The sequence below is a fragment of the Camelus bactrianus genome, chromosome 1, assembly GCF_048773025.1.
Source record: "Camelus bactrianus isolate YW-2024 breed Bactrian camel chromosome 1, ASM4877302v1, whole genome shotgun sequence".
NCBI lineage: Eukaryota > Metazoa > Chordata > Mammalia > Artiodactyla > Camelidae > Camelus > Camelus bactrianus.
This window is the reverse complement of record NC_133539.1, coordinates 119753841-119775199: the sequence shown is the minus strand read 5'-3', so window position 1 is coordinate 119775199 and position 21359 is coordinate 119753841. Positions and strand designations below refer to the sequence as shown.

Sequence of the window (21359 nt, the reverse complement as noted above, 5' to 3'; positions counted from 1 at the left end):
ATGCCCCTTCTCAAGGCCAAAGCAGGTGTACAATGCCTGTCCAAAAGGCCATAAAGCAGGCCACTTTGGTCAGTAAAGTTTACGTCAAACCATGCATAAGCCAGCATGACTGCCCCATACCTCAACATGTGCAAGTTTCCCCATCATTTCTCCTTTTGATTGCAAATCTTTCAGTAGAAAGCATTGGTGAGCAAAATATTCATTCCCTCGAAGCTGAGGTGGCAGCTCCTGCTCCAGGTCCAGATCATGTCCCTCGGTGCCAGGCCTCCTTTATACTTACCTAGTTATCCACGTTGGGGGAAAATTCATCAGATACTGTGAACAGGCTAAGAGAGAGGAATGTTAACAGAGAAATACTTCATAGGCCATGCATTTTACCACTTACACACAGTTGTCACACAAGCATTGTACATGTGCTCTTAGCAATAGACTTTTAATAAAAGGCAAGAAGTTTACACATCACGAGTAGTTACCCTCTGTGACAACTCTGTAGAGAGTTCTCTTTCTTTCCTAAACATTGGGGGCAACAGTGCGGTTGAAAGTAAAACAGTAACTTTCAATGTTGATAGAGAGACAGACATTTGGTAAACAGTTGAATTAGATTATGATAGGTCTTACAGGCCTGGTCCAGACTCCTGGGCCAGCTGTCCACCACTGTTGTCTTTTCCTTCTGATGCTGCTGTAAATGTCATTTGGGGGCAGCAGTCCCTTCTGTAGGCCAGTCCAATGCAGAGGCCCTTCTCAAGTGGGAAATTTGAATCCAAGAGTCCGTTTCATTCAGTTTCATTGCACATGGGCTAGTTAAGAATATCTGATAAAGGTCCTTTTATCTAGGTTGGAGGCAGCGCTTTAAGTGATGCTCCTTCTAGTATGTATAATTCCCTGACTGCGGGTCATGGGGCGTCTGATTTTCATCGAAACGTAGACTGCTGTGATAAGCTTCAGAAACAAAGTCAGAGTTCTAGACTTTACAGTGAGTAACAAAACAACAAAGAGCCATCTGGAGAGTGAGTCTTAGGCAGCAAATAGTGACCTCAATTAACAAAACTAGAATTTAACTTCCATTAAAATATAGCCCTTTTCTTTCTAAAATTACCCTCATTTTCCCCAAAATAGGTAAATTAAAATTAGTTTGTTTGCAAAATGAGTGTGGTTAATTGATTATTTAGGTTATTTTATGGCTATGCTGGAACCTTTCATGAGGAATCTCAGACAAATTTTAAAAGGCCTTTAGGAGGGAGAGGGTATAGCTCAGTGGCAGAGCACATGCTTAGCATGCACAAGGTTCAGGGTTCAATCCCCCGCACATCCATTTAAAAAAAAAAAATTAAAAAGGGCCTTGAGGAGAGCCACATGAAAGGCTGGTCACAGATTTCATCCTACAAATTTGGATGAGTTCCTCCTTTTTTGAGGTTCCCAAAATACATTGAGATTTTTGCAGTTGTCAAGAGGCGGCCTTTCGTATTTACTGATACAGCTGCTTGGAACCTAGGAGTGTCCAACTTCTAGAGGGATCAGATAGAAAAATGCTTCAATTCTACCTAACAAAGCATAATATACCAAGTTATTATAAATCATAATTAGCTTAAGGGGAAAAGTTTCCTCATATCTGGAAAACAGATTAAAAGCCACTAATATTTCACATAAAAAATTATAGTCGTATTTATAAATTTACTCAATCCTATGTAATTAATCCTTTTTGCTAAGTTTTATGAAATCAGAGTTTCTATTAGACTTTTTAAAAATTTCTAACCCAGTTTAGCAGTGTAATTTAAAAGAAACCTGTACTTGTCAAAAAGTCTGTGAATCTTCTTGAAGATGAAGCAGTTTTGCAGAGCATAGCTTAACTGTCCATGAATGAATGACAAAGGGCTTAAAAAGACAAGGTTAGAAATCGGATTATAATGTTTTTGACAAAGAATCTTAACGAAGTTGTGACATACAGTATTTTAACATAACAACTAAAATTAAGACTGACAACATACTAGGACGTATCCAAACTTCAGAAACTTACACAATTTTTAGAATATTTATATTAATAGCATTCATCTGTACCATACAATCTGAGGAGACTTATTCATTTGATAATACTTTCCATGTAATTTAACTTACCAAACAGTCCTAGTTAGTTTCATATTTCTCTCTGAGATGCCTTAGGGGCCCTCTGAAGCATTTTTAAGTTAGCTGGAGGTGAAGAGAACTTTAATTAAAACTTGATAGTAAGTTTGTCAGAAATATCAGAAAGCTTCAAAACACTTAGTCAGATAGGATCATAGGTCACTGAAACAATACTTACTCACTTAACCAGAAAGATTTCAAACGTACTTACAGTTCACTTAAAGACATGGAAACTCACATAGTCTGTTAGCAAAAGCAGTGCTCCCTTCCCTTTCATTACTTTAAATATATCATGCCACTCCCTTCTGGCCTGTAGATTTTCTGCTGAAAAATCAGCTGATAACCTTACAGGGGCTCCCTTGTATGTTATTTGTTGCTTTTCTCCTTCTAATTTTAATAATTTCTCCTTATCTTTAGTTTTTGTTAATTTGATTGCTATATGCCTTGGTGTGTTCCTCTTTCGGTTGATCCTGTGTGGGACTCTGCGCTTCCTGGACTTGGGTGATTGTTTCCTTTCCTAAGTTAGGAAAGTTTTCAGTTATTATCTCTTTAAAAATTTTCTCAGGTCCTTTCTCTCTCTTTTCTCTTTTTGGGACCCCTATAATGCAAATATTAGTGCACTTCACATTGTCCCAGAGTTCTCTTAAACTATCCTCATTTCTTTTCATTCTTTTTTCTTTTCTCTGTTCTACAGTAGTGATTTTCACTAATCTGTCTTCTAGCTCATTGACCCATTCTTCTGCCTCATTTAGTCTATTATTGGTTCCTTCTGGTTTGTTATTCATTTCAGTGATTTTATTCTTCAACTCTGAGTATTCTTTATATTTTCCAACTCTGCTAAAAACTTCACTCTGTGCATCTATAATCCCCTTGCGTTCTCTGAACATCTTCGTCATTACTTTAAACTCTTTCTCAGAAAAATGGGCTATCTCCTCATCACTTATTTCTTTTTCTGGGATTTTATCTTGTGCCTTGGCCTGGGAGATATTCCTCTGCCGCCTCACATTGTCTATCTTTCTATTTGTATTTTTAGGTAGGTTAGTTGTGTGTCTCGATCTTGGAGAAGTGGCTGTCTGTGGAAGACATCCTGTGTGTCCCAGCAGTACTCTCCTCTCGTCACCCAAGGGCTAGAGTCCAGCTGGTCCTAATGTGGAGTCTGGCCTGTGTTTGTGGATTCCTCCACAGCCTTTGGGATTGTTGTTTTCTTATTTCTGGTATCTTCCCCTGGTGGATGAGGCTGGAGTAGAGGCTTATGCATGTTTGCTGGCAGGAGGAGCTGGTGCCTGCCCACTGCTGGGTGAAGCTTGGTCCTGGCCCTCTGGTGGGTAGGGCCGTCACCATCCCCCACTGTGTGCAGGCTAGTTGACTGACTTCTTGTCATCTTTCCTTAGACTCCGTCTTGTTCACATAGTCTGTTCTCGTGGTTTCTGAAGGGGAAGCTGGGAAAGAGACCTGGTCATGTTTTAATTACTCATTCATCATTTGATCCAGGAAAGAGCCACCAGGTTAAGCAAGGTGTTGTGTGATCAAGGTTTGAAAGGTGTGTTTGGGCCAGAGGTGACTGGAGCATGGGGGCACCTGGTTTAAGGTTAGTGACCAGACAAAAGGGGCCTCCTGCAGAGAGCTCTTTCCTGCCTAAAGCAGCTTCCAGTTGAACAGTTGGGAATTTAATTGCCCATAAGTCAGAATTCCAGGATGATACCAGCCATGATGTTACCTTGGCAGGGATTTTCCATTTGCAGCCCTTCTCCTCTTCTGTTTCTCATTTCCATGCTCCACCACAGGGAGTGAGAGCTGGGAGCTGTGGGGTGCTGGATAGAGCTGGGTAGTGTCTGGGGCCACAACCTCCACAGTGTCAGGTCGTCAGGGGCCACCCGGCTCCCTCCGAGGGCGGCTCCCAGCTGTAAAGCAGGAGTTCAGTGTGGACCTGTCGGAATGACCGGCACCTCGGGTCAGGCCACAGCAGCCCTGGACCACCCTCGTAGTCTCATCCGGCCCTTCTGCCTTTATTTTGCACAGCGGGTATGTGTCATCCAGCTCCCCACGTGGCATTTGCTCTTCTGTTGCAGCCCAAGGATAGGGTGGCATGTGCCTGTTACTCCAGAGGGAGCAGAGCCAGGCCCGAGGGAAGCTCCAGGTCTCCCGATTCCTAGGCCAGAGGACCCTGCACCCTCCTGGAGCGGGTCGAGAACAGAGCCACCACCCACCCAGAAATGTCCTTTCCTCCTTCAGCCTGGGGTTCCCTCTGGAGAAGTTACTGAATGCCACTTGTGATGTGAATGCCTCTTAGATGGGGCTGCAAGTGTAACCTGTCTGGAGTCCTGCTGTTGCTGGGAACGAGCTCTGAATTGAATGACATTTGACTGTTTGTGTTCAAGTCCACATATCTTTTTCTTAAACGTCAAGAGTATGCAGCCTGGGTAACCTTAGAAATGTCAAGGCGATAAGAATAGAAATATTGTAACGTGGTAAGGACCATTCCTGCAAGACTGAGATGTCACTCAGGGAGTCACTCCGTGCTTGGCCCCTGTAGAGGGCTGGCCTGCTGAGCAGGACATACTCTGTTCATCAATTTGATGGGAGAGCTTGGTAACGAAAGACATTTTAAAATTATGGATTCTCACGCATTCCTTTGGAAATATGCCACACACTAGGCTGGGTCCTGGGGCTGCAGTGTTGAGAACTGATATGAGCCCTGATCTCAGGTGCTCATGGGACTCTGGTCAGAAGAAGCTGATTCTGTGCACCTGATTGATTTTGGAAACACTATTAGTTCTTTTTCAGTTGTACTAGTTTGCTTCTTTTAGAAGCCTGTGCTTTGTCCTGCAGATGCTTTGTGTGCATCGCGGCCTTTTGTTTATGAAGCACTCAATTTAGCAGTAGTTGTTACTTGATTCTCACAACCACCCTAGGAGGGGTGTATAGGGATCCTTATCCCCACTGTACAGACAAGGAAGTGAAGACTCCGGAGATTCAGATCGGATGGCCCTCTGTTTGCCTGGGGCATTCCTGGCTTATGCTGCTATTCTGGTGTAACTGTCAGCGGCACCCCCTTCACTCTCACGGGTGTCCTGTTTTAGATGATAAATTACATCGTCAGCCTAAGTTTAAAGGGCTTGTTCAAGTAAATGGAGGACTCAGCCCTTGAACTCAGATCTTTGATATCAAATTGGTTTTTCACTCTATGACAGCAAAAGAACATGACATGATTTAGACACGGTTTCATTGAGCAACACAGTGAAGGAAGGTAAATGTCACACAGCCTTATCTCTGTTCCAAGTCAAAACTATTCTTGAGTGTTACTGGGCATAACAAAGTGGGGAGTCACAGCTGACACAGTGATGTCCGTGGCTGGGTTCCTGGGGCAGAGACCTTCAGGGATCTTATGGGTCCCAGAGGTGATGGCTGAGTGCAGGGAGCCTGCCTGGCTTTCGATTTTGCTGAGGCTTGGGTGTGAGTGAAGTGGGCCGCTTGGCTGGAGAACTGGGTCATGTTTGAGGTTTAGCTCGTACACTTCTCTGCTCTTCATCACCTATACACTTTGGGAAGATCATACGCTGGAATGGCTTTCAACTTGGGCATTGAGGGGCATGTTTTTAATATGGAATGTTTGCCAACAGTTGAACACCTGATTTGCTTTGACCATCCAGAGTCTGATGGTCAGAGTGCCTTTTAAAGATTGTCCAGCCTGGGGTGAGCAGTACTTGGCATCCTAGCCTCACCGCACTGTCAGCTCCGACAGAGGGAGAGTGGTGGGGAGAGACCCCCTAGAGGAGGCGGTGGGGCTGGCAGGGGCCCTGGGCCCAGCCTCCTGGAGAACTCCCGGGGAGGTGCAGTCTGAAGGCCCTGGCAGCTGGCCTCCAGCTCCCTGCTGTGAAGGAGGCCCCCAGAGAGGGAGGCCCTGTGGCCACAGTACCTAGCACAGTGGTGACATAACACAGACGCTCGGTGCAGGGTGCACGTTTCATTGAGTAGAATAAACAAATGCTAATCCCACTATGGACAAAGAATGTCCCCTGCCATTTCAGTAAACAAAGGGTGTTGGAGCCATCAAGCCCTCAGCCACTGCAGCCGCCCCTCATGGTGCCCCCTGCGGGGACTCAGGATGGAGAAGAACAGAGACTGGCCCTGGATGGTTGAGGTGCACATCAAAGGAGTGATTTCAGTGAGCCCGGACTCTTGCAGCTTCCCATACCTAGAAAAGCGCTGAATTCATTAACTCGAAATGTCTGGTTTTTCTTTAATTAGCAGTCACCTTTTGATGTTTGATTACTTGGGTTTTTCTTTTTTGCAAAAACTCCTACATACCCTGGCTCCCCCCCACCTCTTTGGAGCAGTCCCTCAGAGCTCTCTGAGAGGCTGTCGTCCCGGGCTGTAGTAAGCCCACCGAATAAAATGTCATTCTCCTTTTAGATTGTGCTTTTTTTTTAATCAGTTGACACCACTTCCGTGGCTGATGACGTGTGCGGCCTAAGAGCTGTGGAAAATGAGAACTTGTCTCTCTTGATGCTGCTTAACTATGCCCAGAACTTAACTTGTTAGCGTCTAAAATGTACAGTGTCAGTGCTTTTCACTGACACCCTTTTGTTCAGTAAATTAAGAGGCTAGGCTCCTTTCCATTTTTCACTTAGGGGTTCCAATCAAATGAAGCGGGTTTTACCTTAAACCCAGCAGACACGTGTTGAGCGCCTGTGGTGGCCTAGCCCCGCCTGGGTGTAGGGAAAGCAGCATGCAGGAGGCAGGTAGAGCCCCTGCCACGCGTGGAGCTTCGTTCTGGGGCAGGTTGACCAGAGACTGTCAGACGATCTGCGCTCTGAAGGACATAAAACAGGGTCATGGGGGCTATTGCCAATCGTCAAGTAAGATTTGAGCTGAGACTTGAATGAGGAGAGAAGCCAGCAAGCCACATGCACCTCATTCCTGGCAGAGGGGCTGTCAGGAGCCCTGGCTTTGGGGCAGGATGGAGCTTGGCATGTTCAGTGGAAGGTGATAGGGTGAGAGGTAGGCAGGGCCCAGGTTGTAGAAACCACTGCGGGCGTGGATGAGGAGTTGGGGCTCTGTCCTAAGGGTGATGGAAGGTTTAAAGCAGGGAAATGACATGTGATGTACACTTTTTTTCTAATTTATTTTTAAATTTTTGTTATTGGAGGTACTGGGGATGGAACCTAGGACCTCATGCTCAGCACACCCTCTACCACTGAGCTATCCCCTGCCCTTGTGATGTACATTTATTTTATATGGGTCATCTCTGCTCGGTAGAGCACTGGGCTTTTATTGTGCTTTGACACCAAGTTGGAGGCTACTAACTCAGTCCTAGGATAGGTGATGGGGACTTAGAGCAGGTGAGGAGGGGAAGCAGATCTGAGACAGAGGCGAGGCTGGTGGGATTCACCAATGGGGTGGAGGTTCACAGCCAGTGGGAGAAGGATAGGAAACCATGACTTCTAGCTTGGGGGTTTGAATAATCTAGGTAGATGATGATGGTAGCGCATATTTGCTAAAATGGAGAAGAACCAGTTTGAAGGAAGGGAACAAAGCTCAGTTTCAGAATAATGTGGGGGTGGGAGGTGAATAGAGTTACAGATGAGAGTTTTATCAACTCACGTCACTGCTGAATCTGGGTCGTGGGTTTGTGAAGATTCTTGTTATCCTGTTTTTACTAGCTTTGTGTGTGTGTGAAGTTTTCCATAATAAAAAAGAAGAAACTTTGAGAGATGAAAGAGTTCTGTGTTGGACGTGTTGTTTGAAGTGGAAATTGAAATCGGCAGTGGAATGTATGAGATTGGAGTTCACGGCTGGGGATGCAATGCGGACGCCGTGAGGGGTTGGGGGAGGAGGCCTGGGGCTCAGCCGGGGTGGGGGGTCAGCTTGGAGAGGTCAAGCAGAAGAGGCAGGGCCGGCAGGGGAGAGTGAGTGGCTGCGGGGCAGGAGGGCAGTCAGCTGGTGTAGGTGATGCAGGCGGACAAGTGCTTTAAGGGGGGCGCAGCTGAATTCTTCCGAGAGGCGTCATCGGATGAGCACAATGGATAGTGGGTGACCAGAACGACCGATCTTAGTATATTGCCAAGAGTGAACATGGCTGGACTGCGTTGGAGAGAGAGTGGGAAATAAGAAAGTGGACCCAGACTGTAATTCTTAAGCTTTTTCTATGGCTGGGAGCAGAAGAACAGGGTGGCAGCTGGCTTAAGGCAGTGGCTTGTTTGATTTTTGCATTTTGAAAAGCAGCAGAGCACCTATGGTCAAGTGCCTGGATTTGACACCCACCTTTTAGGGCTGTGATGAATTAATGGCTCTGTAGTGCCAGGTCCACGGGGAGCACTGCGTACAGCGTCTGCTGCCACTGTCCCTCCACAGGGAGGCGCTTGCTGTGGTCTCATGGAGACAGGAGAACAGGGGATGCCAGGGAGAGGATGGTTGCAGGAACGAAGGCGCGAAAGGGTCAGGCAGAGACTCAGCCAGGTGGACAGGTTAGTGTTTGAGGGGAGCAGGGAGAGCCCTTTGTCACGCCGGGAGACATTGTGCAGTTGACAGAACTGTGTGGCCCCCCCTTGTCAGTAAATCAATTCGTAAAACCATTTTCTTTTCATCAGACTCCGACCTGTCAGTCTGGCAGTCCGCCACAGTTTAAACCACGTCTCTGGGCCTTGGTGTCCTGGTGTGTAGGATGACAACCTCTTCTTGATAGTGACTAAATTTTCCTTCAACTATGAAATTCTCTGTGCCTGTTTTTGTTTTCACGTTGTCCCTGAACCTGACTTGGTTCATATTTTTAAGCCAGCAAACGAATGAATGGGAGTGAACAGAGGAAGCCAGCCAGGTTTCCCACAGAAAGGCCTGTTTCCTGGACAGAGACTTTTGCAGCAGCAACATCAAAATACCCTCCATAAACCCAGCTTTTTCAGTCAGTCTGATGGCATTTCCTTTTAGATGCTGACTCCGTCAAAGTGTTAGAAATGTGTGCTAGTCAAAGCTGGCAGATGTATTGTTATTTTATTGAACAGTAGAAGAGTCTAAATGTTATTTTATGGAAAACTTCATTTCCTGCCATGTGTTTTGACTTAGGACGTGGCTAGTTGAGGTTTCAGTTGCGAAATCTTTTGATCCATTAAGTATGAGAACAAGTACAAATGTTAAAACATACAGTTTCTCCATCATGTTTTGCTTAGTCAACACAAGTAAAGAAGGAATGGCATATAACCAGAGCCACGACTACAGTTCTGAACTATATGAAACTAGCTTCAGAATAAAATAAGGATATGGCCTTCAAAAAGATTTCACTAATGTTTTTAATCCACGTTGCCAGACATCTTTACATAGTGTGCAGTGTTTATATTAATAAAATAAAGTGTTAAGAGGGAGGCATGTCTTTAAAAACAATGAATTGTGCAGGGCATTTTGTGTGACCAGTTTTGCCCAGAGTATTACTCGGACTGTAGCAGCAGGTGTATTGCTGTCTGTATTAATACCAGTTGGCATGAGGCATCTGGGGACACTTTTGGTCATAGAAGCTATCTGAACGAGAACATGACTTTTTCAATGGAAAGTGTAACTCCTTTTCCCTTCTTCATTGAATTTTGTATTTGGACATTGGCACATGATTGGCGATTGCATTTTACGTGGTCTAGCATTTGACTACGAAACATTTTCACACGTTTCAGCTGAAATTCTGCGGGCCTCTCCCCCTTCCCCCACTGATTGGGAATTTCAGTTTCCCCGCTACTAGGTGACTCTGGGATGTGTTTAAAGCTTATACAAGTCTAATTTTTAAAAAATCTGACCGGTAAACTGTTACAAATGAAATAATCTAGCTCATGGCTGTGTTTTTGCGGATGATTATATTGAAAGAAAATAACGTCTCTTGATAAAAACAAATGTTTCCTTTTTTTGTAAACCTAAGAAAATGAAAGTAATAGTAATAATATACTGGGCAGTCCTCTGATGACCCTCATTCCTTGTCGTTGTAATAATATATTTACAACAGAGTGTGTGGCAGAGAAAAGAAGATCCCTCTTGTACTGAGGGAGTCCCTGCCTTCCCTGACGTCTTCCACAGTTTTGAACGTCTAGATCTTCTGTAGTCGTCCCCCACCTCCTTTTTTTTTTTTTTAAACAACAACAACAACAGCAGCAACAAGCTCCTGAATTTCTACTTGCAGATATTTACTGAATCTTCTTATGTGTCCGGCCCTGTGCTTGGTGTTGGGAGTTGATCTAGATGTAAACTCTATCCAGTGCCTGACATCAAGATGTCTGTGGTCTGCTTGTGGAAAAGATACATTCAGGAGTGTTTTAATTTACACTGAATGTGCAAAGTCTGATAAGACAGGCAGAAACTTTTTATTGGCAGAGTCGAGGGGGCAGAGAGAAGGGGGGTGGTACTCAGGTCTTGGTGGTACTGGGCAGGGCCTGGAGGCCTGGGGAGGAGGCCGACCGGCAGGACTGAGAGCACACAGGTGCCCACGCCCAGTGACCCAGGCAGGGGGGTTGCGAGGTCAGTGAGTGTCAGGTGTCTTTGAGGATCAGTTCAGCTGGTCAACTAGGAGGAGCTCAAGCTGGGGCACATCACAATGGCCTTTCAGCATTTCATTTCTAGTGGAGTGTTAGAGTCCTTGGGGGTTTCTCCGCAGGAGGAACTCTGTAAGGTCGGGACGTTAGGAATATTCACCTGTTGGCTGTTTTGAGAGAGAGATAGGAAGGAGGCAGAAATTCAAGCGGAAAGAACCAAATTCCTGGCTTAGGATGGTGATGGGTGGGCATGGGGAGGAAAGGCGTGAGCTGAATTCATAGAAGTTGCCCGTGTTGGGGACAGAATGCCGGGAAGAGCCAAAGACTGTGTGTGCGTGCACCAGGTGAACGTGGATTTGACTTACTGACGCCAGGGTGGGTCCAGATTTGAAACTCTGGTCGTGGAAAGAGCCGATCTGGGGGCCTGTGATGGCGGGAGTGGCCTTCTCCACCTCTGTGCCTCCAGTGCCAGGCTCCAGGCTCAGGAGGTGTTCGCGGCAGGGATGGACGTGCTGGGTTTAGTTATTCACATACATGAGTTTACCCTGGGACAGGACTCGTGGGTGATTAAGGGCCAAGCAGACGTGGGTGTGGATCCTGACTCGGCCATTCCTGAGTGACCTTGAGCAAGTTACTGAATCCTTCAGTTCCCTCATCTGCAGAATGGAGGATGGTAACACTGTCTCTTGGGATAGAATGTGGTTATTCATTTTGGCTGAATGAATTATTGCCCATAACTGAGATCAAAGCTCCTGATTCCTTGGCTGTTGTCACAGGGGAGTGTGGCTGTGGCCCATGATGGGCAGAAAAGTAACAAGTTGGGGTGGAGGGTTAGCAGCTTTGGGGATGCTGGAGGGCCACGCCTGGAGGTGGGAGAGGCAGCAGACCTGAGGCAGTGGAAAGGAAGCTCTCGTTGAGGAGGTGGGAAGGGGAGTGGAAAAGGAGGAGGAGGACCAGGTCAGAGAGGCAGGAGGGGACCGGGACAGGGTCAGCTGTCCAGGCAAGGGGATGCTTCAGGATGGAAAGGAAGCGAGAAGCATCAGATTCAGGGCGATCAGGGATTGTGAGGACTGAGACTGGACATAGAGTTTGCTTGTTGGGGAAGATGCCCACCAGCCTTGGAGGAGGTCACAGGAGAGCAGGAGCCAGTTTCGCCATGGGCACAGAGAGCAGCAAGGAGAAAGGGAAGATTCTGCTGGACAAAGACCTATCAGTAGAGCCAAGGGTTAAAGGCAGAATTTCTAAAATGCCTCTTAAGTTTGTTCTAGCACAAGAATGGATGGGCTGAGTTACAAAGACCGTTTATAGCCCCTGTTGGCATCTGAGATCAGTGCCCCGCGGTGTGCAGGGCTCAGCCCGTGAGGCCTTGCATAGCAGCATATGCATAATAAATGAATAAAAGTATAGAGTATAATGTAATAATAAGTACTGACCCATCAATTTAATTAATGCGATAAGATACATTACCAGCAGCATCATACATGCTTTGCATCTAATATCTCATCTAACCTCCCGCCAGCTCGGGTCTAGGTGGTGGTCTCCTGTCTCCCAGCTGCGGAGGCTGGGGCCCCAGAGGTGAGACATGGTGGAGCCAGGAGTCAGTGCCGGGCGGTCCAGCCGTGGGGCCCGTGCTGTTCACAGCCACGCTGTGCCACTTCCTTTTTGCACCTGAATTGTTCAGGATGAGCAGGTGGTGTTAGGTATCACATCTGATGAATCAGGAGGTCTGGAGAGGAAGACTGGACGGGGAGGGCAGGCCTGGTGGGACTGATGGAGCTGTGCGGCAGGCGGGGCGGGTGGGCCTGGGATCAGAGGCAGAGTCGCCCACTTGAGCTCAGAGGAGAGAGAGGACTGGCAGAAATACAGAGAAAGAGACATAAGGGACCTTACAGGAGCACGAGAAAGGTAGAAGGTTTCAGGAGGGGTTTTGGTGGTGAGGGAGACCCGTGGATTTTTAAGAATTGTCTCCACTGGTAGCTTGACCAGACTGAGTCCTGTTGGAGAAAGGGGGCCAAGTGAGCTCGCATGAGGGTGGGAGGTCCCCTGACCTGGGCCGATTTGCACGGCACCCCCGTGGGGCCCGAGGGTAACGGCACCGGGGAGAAGGGCTGTCGGGTCACCTGCTGCTGCTTCGATTTGCCGCCGGAAGTGGTGCTGACCAGCAGTGGGGGGCGAGGAAAGAGCCAGATTGTCTTTTTTCCCCTGTTGTGAAGAAGTCCCAGGTTTGGGAGGGAGAGAAACTCAAAGGCAGAAGAAACAAAGACTGTAGGAGGCAGAGGCATTTTGAGTTTGAGGGGTGCTGAGGCCTGGGTGGCACTGAGCTGAAGAGTGCCTGACTCAGACCTTTTTAGGCTTTTCTAGAAACCAAGTAAGCTACGTTGCTGAAAGTTGTGCTTCTCTAATAAGTGTCGCACAGGGCTGCATTTGTTATTGTTTGAAGGTTGTGACTGTTTATATCTTGTAAAGTATAATAAAAAATGAATTAGAAAAACTAAATTATGAAAACAGACACAATTGAGTACAAACCCACTTTGTTTTCTATTATTAGATTCAAAAGACACACAATTTACTTTGTGAAATTGCTTTTTAAAAAATAAAAAGGGTTTCTAAGTGCTCACGTTTAATTTCTGAAGTCAGCTGGTCACGGACTTCTTGCAGACCCGGAACAAACACAGGCTCAGGGCTGACCGTGGGTCTCAGGCGCGTGCGTCGCACTGATGGAGCAGTCAGACTCCAGGCAGGGCGTCCCAGGGCGCGGGGTCCCCGGGCTCTTCCCAGGGCGCCCAGCCGACGCATGGCCCCTGCTGGACTCTCAACGTGTAAGCGCTTGTTAAACGGTCCTTTTCAGAGATGAGTGTTGTAGGCAGAAGAAAATTCAATTAGGATGACAGCAAGCGTTCCAAAAATAACTACAGTTTGTTCACCTGGTGGGAGGCAGCATTCCAAAGCAAAGTGGGCTATACCTTGTTTTGCAGTTTTCAAAAATCACATCTTTGTAGATTAAAAAAACCAACAAACTTAGCTTCCAGAAAGCCCCAGGTTGTTCCCGAGCTGTGTACGCCTCACATCAGCTGCTGTCTTTTGGCTGCAGGTGGTGTCGGCCGCGAAGGTGTGTGACACTGCAGATGAGTCCCCGTCGGTGAAGAGGCTCCGCCTTCTTGTGGCGGATAAAGGCTTCTCCTTCAAAGCTGGCCAGTGGTAAGTGGCCTCTCTGTGGCCCAGGGGTGGTGTCTGTGCACGGTGCCGTCTTTCCTTCTGGAGAGAACTTCGGTGGCCCCTGCTTCTCCTGAGGAGTAGGGATGCTAGGAGTTCTAGGCTGCGTCCATCCAGGCTGAGCCTGTTTCGGCATGGAGCATTGGGCTCCTTTCCAGCCTCAGAGCTCATTTTGAGTTTAAGCCCGTCACCCTCTGTTCCAGATGAAAACTGCTGCCTGGGGTTTTCCGGCTGGAAACAGCAGTAAGTTCTGGTTGGAGGACCCACGAGCTCTGGTAATCACGGTCTGGGGGATGGTTGCTAATAGAATGCACCGCAGTCACCTACCTGCTTCCGTTACGTGTGGCTGGTGGCAGCCACATGAGGGTCATGAGTTGTTACATTTGGACCAGAAAGAGGACTATGGACCAGGAGACAGCATCTCAGACAGCTCCTAGGAGCTGCTCTGAAGAGGCAGGGGTGCGGGGAGGTCAGTATTGCGTATGATTTCAGTGAGTGGGGGTGGTACGTGCAGTCAGGCACACATTTTGGCAGAGGCTTGCTGTTAGGCACAAGGAGCAGATGTCACTGTTAATAATATTAGTGTTTTTCAAAATAAGAGGAGATGAAAGAATTTGGGCTCGTAAAGTCATCTCCTGAGAATATCTAACTCTCTGACGGCCTGTTCGGCCAGTTTCCCAGAGCCCAGAGCGGCTCATTCCTGATTCCTGAAGGTCAGCGCTGCAGCGGTAGACGGCCAGGGCCAGTGTGACTCAGTCTTTGTGGAGGCAGATGGCCTGGGCCAGTTTTCATTTGGCACTGGAGATTGTTACATTTTTAAAAATTAGTCGTCCTTTTGTCGAATACAGAGTGAACTGGTTGTCTGAAAGTGGTGGTTCTAATCAGTTATACCACAGAGCTGCCCACCCTTGGACTGAATTCCTGCTTCACTCATGCCTTGTGTGGGTTGAGTTCAGACATTTTGCTGGATTTATTATCAGGATCCCCCGTCAGGCCCAGCCCACATCATGCCTCTGAGGACTGGTCAGTTTGCAGACAGGCTAGCGGCCCAGCAGCCCCCACGTTCCTGCGAACGGCCTCACTGATCTGCAATTCAAGTTGGGTTGTAAATAAAGCAACTTGTGTTTCCTTAGGAAAGGTGTGTTTGGGTGTCTGTTTCCTTTATTTAAATCAAGCACTCACGTCTAAGTGAGTTTCTGGCATGTCAGTCTTGGTAGCATTTCTTAGGAGTCAGTTGGCTAATTTTGGCAGTCCATCTGGAAATGTGGTTTTGTTCAGGGAGGATGTGTGATAATAGCACGAGTGATAATAGCAAGACGTAGCAGTCTTGTGTTGATGGTTTGCCTTTGAATGTACAGCTAGAAACAAGATGCTGATTGCAATAATTTGCGTCTGTGAAGCAATTTACTGCAATCTTTGCACTTTCCGTGATACATATTAAGTGCGTTTGGGCTGTTGCGGGGGGGTGGGCAACATCTTTACCCTTCAGAACTAGTTATTACATTGAAAGGTGCAAACTTTAATTGGAATGCTGTCTTTCCATATTTCCCCCGTGTGGAAGTGTCTGTGTCCTGTGCGTGGCACTGTCCCCGGGCCTTCCGCTCGGAATTGTGCCAAGACTCTGACCCGGCCTCCTGGTTAGAAACAGCCTGGGGTGTGTTTATCCTGCCGCTCCATGCTGTGCGTGCGAGTGTGTTAGCACTTGCAAACCATAGTTAATCTGATAAGAAACATGTCATCACACCCTAGTGATAGACAAAGAACTAGGGTCCCATGGTGGTCCTTAAGATAACATCACTCAGGGTGGGTGTTACGCACATGGCGTCAGTGGATGGGTTTGGGAACGTCACTGACCCAGGGACTGGTTTCAGTGCACGCCCTATGGAGGGCGGACGTCGGGGGTGGTCAGCGCTGGCCCTTTCCCTGCCGGGTGTTGTCAGCACTCACTCCTGGCACCCGGACCCTCGCCTTTAGAAGGTTCCTTCCCTTCCCCTGACTTACAGCTCTGGAAGCTATGGGTTCTTCCGGATGTGTGACTTCACGGTTACACAATGGCCCTGAGGTTGGCGACTTGGCTCCTTCCGCGCCGTTGCTGGGATGGCCCGTGCACTGGGCTCCTAGATCGTCAGTTCAGCAGTGACCTCCAGGTGGCATCTGGGGGAGGGGCTGGGGAGAGGGAGCGTGGACGTGGGTGCCGTGCAGTCATGTGCTCGGTGTCAGGGTGGGGTGCTGCTGGATGCTGGGGCTACGGACCTGCCCCTCAGTGAGTGAGGGAACCTCCGGAGCTCTGGCCCGACCCCCAGTGGACACCTTCACCGTGGACCAGAGGTCAGCCCCCGGGGCTCTTCCCACTGTGTTGTGTTCTTACTGGGCCCTCCAGAGGGAACTGGTCCCTGTGCTGGGAAGGCAGTTCTGAGGACTCAAGCAGTCCAGTCCAGAGAGAAAGGCCCAAAGAGAGAACTCCCTCGGAACCACTTCTCACAATAATAGAGTGAAACCTGGGCTCCTCTAACCCACAGGCACCGCCTAGCGCCCGGCTCCTTGTGAGTCCCGCTCTTGACCTGTGCAGGATTTCTCCTCCCCAAAGGTAGGAATCCCGGGGCTCCCTCCAGGGCCTGGAGCATGCCACCAGGAGTCCTCACACAGCACTGGGCCACAGAGTCCTGGGTTCAGCACTCTTGGGGCAGGTCCGTCCCCGGGGGAGCTGTATCACAGCATCACACGCCCCGTGCTCTGGAGCCTGCCCGCCCATGTGCTCGCCTTCCCACCCACTGGCTCTGACGTGGGCAGCTTCCTTCTTTCCCTGGGCCGCAGGTCCCCTGTCCTTAAAGAGGGAATCGTGGTGTTTCTGTGTCTTGGGATTTGTCAGGCATTTAGCACAAAGCCTCATGTTTGCTTTATTGGTTTGTTTTGGTTTTTGTGATAGCCAGTGTTTCAGTCGGTCAGTTAGATCATCTGTGCTGGTGAGGCCCACGGGGCAGATGTCATTCTTAGTTCCTGGGCCATTCCCTGAAGTGAAGCTGCTGCTGGAAGAGCAGCAGGCCTGCTAGGAGTGGGCGCACGCACGTCTCCACTGCGATGACGCCTCTTGTGCGGTCAGTACTCAACGCCAGCCTTGGGCTGCGCACAGGGCACCCACCGCCCCGGGGAGCAAGGCCAAAAAAAAGCCTTTTTGAAGAGAGACAGTGTGTCTCTGACTCTGTACAAGGCAACACAAGATTTTATGCTGGAAAGTGACTGAGCTCGACTAGAGGAGGGAGAAAGGTGATTCGATTAGAGGAGCAAGATGGGAGATATAAGACCCTTCCCCTCCCCTCTAGCAGTGTAGACAGTATACAGTGAACATGCCATGTTCTGTAGCCTGACTCACACACCCACACATAGGGGGTGCTGGGCTCCTTGACTGCATCCTTGTTCAGGCTGTGTCCTCTGTTGCTTGTCTGATGAGTGCTGTGTCTTTTTAGACCCCTCTGTGAAGTCTGTCTTAATTCCTCCCCCCCAAGATAATGGACTAGTTCTTCCTCTCCTCCCTCCCTGCATCCCACCCCCCAAGCAGCTTTTCTTTCTTTTTTTTTTTTTTTTTTATAAAGCAGTGGCTTTATTAGTATTTTCCTGATAAAATCAAGATCACGTATGTTGGAGCCAAGAAGAAGTCTGTACGAAGTACAGGTACCTCCAGACAGCTCCCCAGTGATGAGCATTCTCTCTCCTAAGCAGATTTTTTCATAGCCCCTTTAGTCATGTTTGTTAATTTTCCTCCCATTAGGAGGGAACGGGAACCAACACATACCTGCAGCTTTACCTTCCAACACCAGCCCCGGTGCCTGTACGTGGTGGGCAGATGTTGCCTGGCGTGTTCACCAAGTATGGTTGCTGACAGCTAACAAGTCTTGGGATTTCCTGATGAACGTTGTCCCTCAGCCGTGGTTTGTGTGCTGCTCCGTGCTGGGCCCTGGGGCTGCCTTCCGCGCAGGACCCGGCTGCCTGGTGTGTCACGCTGGATGTGGACCTGTGTGTGTGCGGGCCTCGCTGCAGAATCAGGCCCCCTCTCTGTTCTTCATACACTCCCTCACCTGGGCGGGTAGTAGGGGCCTCAGTTCTTGGCTCCAAAAGTGCTGATCCTGCAAAGGCCATTTTTAAAGAAGTGTGTGTGTGTGTCTGTTTGAAACTTAATTCTTCCTTGGAAAGGTATCTTATTAAATATGTGTTACGCATATTAAGTCCATTCAGGTGAGATTTTTCTGTAGCATTTAACGAAGGAGTCCTTTTTCTTAAAAGTAGGTTTCCAAAGTTGCTCGGGAAGAGGGATTCCCTTTCACTCACCTGACAGAAAGGCCTTTGTCAGCATCAAGCAGCAGAGGGTGCTGTAGTTCAAGACATAAAGCAGCAGAAGTAGCTCGTGGGTTTCTTTACTTTTAACACAGAAGCTGTGGGGATGCCATGTACCTCTTCTCTGAAAGCACGGAGCAGCTGTGCTAGTACATGTTAAATGTAGTCTTTTAAATTGTATCTGGTCTGAAATGAAAGGGAAATTAAGATATTCATGGGAAAGAATCGAGGGAACAGAGGTGGAAGTAGCCGTGGGCCCTTTCCTGGAGGACTTCCAGTCCAGAACTGGGTTTTTTAAGACTATAAAAAATGACCAGATGTCTGAAGGCTGTAGATCAAGTCAGTAGAGAACGTCAAGTGCTTTTCGAGTATGCTTGCTGGAGGGAAGGCTACCTGGGAGGATGATGCTTTTTGTTCTTTGACGGCTGAGAAACAGCTAGATCGGATGTTTGAGTTTCCTAGACGTGGAGATGAGAATTTTTTGTGGTGGGATTTCTTTGGTTTGTGACTAGATTTGTTACATTTCCTAGAATTCCCCACCAAAAAAAACAACAACTTATGTGGCATAGAATTATTGAAGGCTTGAAACTCACAAGAGTTCTGGACCACAGGAGAGTGGTTACAAGAGAAGGAGACGTAAGACTTTAGAAATTTAGGAGGCCACACCAGCGTGTTAGTTTGTCAAATGTCAGTGAGTTTTTGTTGACTTATTTTTTTTTTTAACACTTTTTAAAAAACTTTTATTGAGATAACTTTACATATCACAAAATTCACATTTAAAGTGCACAATTCAGTGACTTTTAGTATATTCACAGAACTGTGGGGTGATCATCCCAATCAAATTTTGGAACAACATCATTATCGCCCCAGAAATGTATGAACCTTGTACCAATTATCATTTGGTCTCCGTCCTCACCCGCTTAGGCAACCACCGTTCTGCTGTCTGTCCTGATGGATTTGCCTGTTGTGGACATTTCATACTGATGGAATTATACAACATGTGGTCTTTTTTTATGACTGGCTTCTTTCACCTAACATAATTTCACTGTTCATCTATGTGTGGTGTGTATCAGTACTTCGTTCCACCTTGTACCACGTTTTGTTTATGCATTCACCAGTTGATGAACCTTTAGGTTGTTTTGAAACCTTCAGGCTGTTACCAGTAATGCTGTTAGAACATTCATGTGCATGTCTGTGAGTGGACATATATTTTCTTTACTCTTCAGTATACACCTAGGACTGGAATCGTTGTTCATGTGGTAAGTGTGTTTAACATTTTCAGGCACTGGAAAATTGTTTTCTAAAGTGGACATGCCATTTTACATTCCCACCAGCAATCTGTAAGGGTTCTCATTTCTCCAGATCCTCACACTGTTTATTGTCTTTTTGATTATTGTCTTTTTGATCCATCCTAGTGAGTGTCAAGTGATAGCTCCTTGTGATTCTGATTTGCATTTCCCTCGTAACTAATGATGTTGGGCATCTCTTATGTACTTATGTATCTTTTTTGGATGATGTTTATACAAATCCTTTGCCCATTTTTTATTTGAGTTGTCTTTTTATTACTGACTTGAAAGAGTTCTTTAAACAGCCTGTGTACAAGTCCCTTATCAGATACATGAATATACTTTTTCCCATTCTGTGGGTTGTCCTGTAACTTTCTGGATGGTATCATTTGTAGCACAGTTTTAATTTTATGCAGTCTAGTTTTTCCATTTTTCCTTTAATCTTTGTGTTTTGGTGTCATTTCTAAGTAACTTGCCATGAAGAGTTACCTCTGTGTAAGTCTTCTAAGAGTTTATAAGTTTTAGCTTTTACATTTAAGTCTGTGGCCTATTTTGAGTTAATTTTTGTATGTGGTGTGAGGTTGGGATCCAGCTTTATTCTTTTTGTGTGGATATTCAGTTGTCCTAGTACCCCTTGTTGAGAAGACTGTTCTTTTGCCATTGAATTGTGTTGGTATCCTGTTGAAAACCAGTGGCCATAAATTTAAGAGTTTATTTCTGGGTTCTGAATTCTTTGTCATTGATATATACCCCTGTCCTTATACCAGTACCACACTCCCTTCATTACTGTAGATTTATGGTAAGTTTGAAATCAGAAGGTGTGAATCCTCCAAATTTATTCTTCTTTATTAAGTTTGCTTTGATGATTCTGGGTGCCTTGATTCCATATCAGTTTTATGATCAACTTGTCAATTTCTGGAAAGAAACCAGCTGGGGTTTGATAGGTATGGCATTGAATCTGTAGACCAATTTGGGAACTACTGCCATTTTAATAATACTAAGTCTTCCAGTCTGTGAACATTGGAAGCTTCTCTGTTTCTTTAGATCTTCTTTGATTTTATTTTTTTATTGAAGTATTGTTGATTTACAATGTTGTATTAGTTTCAGGTGTACAGCAGAGTGATACACATATTCTTTTTCAGGTTCTTTTCCATTGTAGGTAATTACAAGATATTGAAAATAGTTCCCTGTGCTGTAGAGTAGGTCCCTGTTGTTTATCTATTTTATATCGTTTGTATCTGCAAATCCCAAACTCCCAATTTATCCCTCCCCCCATTCCCTCCTGGTAACCATAAGTTTCTTTTCTATGTGAGTTTCTCTCTGTTTTGTAACAAAGTTCATTTGTGTCCTTTTTTAGATTCCACATATAAGTGATATCATACTGTATTCTTTCTCTGTTTGGCTTCATTTAGCACGACAGTCTCTAAGTCCAACCATGTTGCTGCAAGCAGCACTATTTCATTCCTTTTATGGCTGAGTCGTATCCCATTGTATAAATATACCACAACTTCTTTAGCCAGTCATCTGCTGGTGGACATTTAGGTTGCTTCCATGTCTTGGCTATTGTAAATATTGCTGCTGTGAACATTGGGGTGCAGGTGTCTTTTCAAATTAGAGTTTTCTCTGCGTATGTACCCAGGAGTGGGATTGCTGATCATACAGGAAGTCTGTTTTTAGTTTTTTTATGGAAACTTCATACTGTTCTTCATAGTGGCTGCACCAGTTTACATTCCCACCAAGTGTAGGAGGGTTCATTTTTCTCCACACCCTCTTCAGTATTTGTTTGTAGACTTTTTAATGATGGCCATTCTGTCTGGTGTGAGGTGATACCTCATTGTAGTTTTGATCTGCATTTCTCATATAATTAGTGATATAGATTATCTTTTCATGTGCCTGTTAGTCATCTGTA

General features: G+C 46.6%; 1 protein-coding gene across 8 annotated transcripts in view; it reads left to right on the top strand.

Annotated features, from left to right (window-relative positions):
• OXNAD1 (oxidoreductase NAD binding domain containing 1) overlaps positions 1-21359 on the top strand; it is a 60035-nt gene that overhangs the window by 19954 nt on the left and 18722 nt on the right. For all 8 annotated transcript variants that reach the window (XM_045524862.2, XM_045524865.2, XM_074371955.1 and 5 more), the window contains one exon: positions 13714-13820. In XM_045524862.2, coding sequence (XP_045380818.2) covers positions 13714-13820 — 107 coding nt within the window. The remainder of the gene's footprint in view (positions 1-13713; positions 13821-21359) is intronic.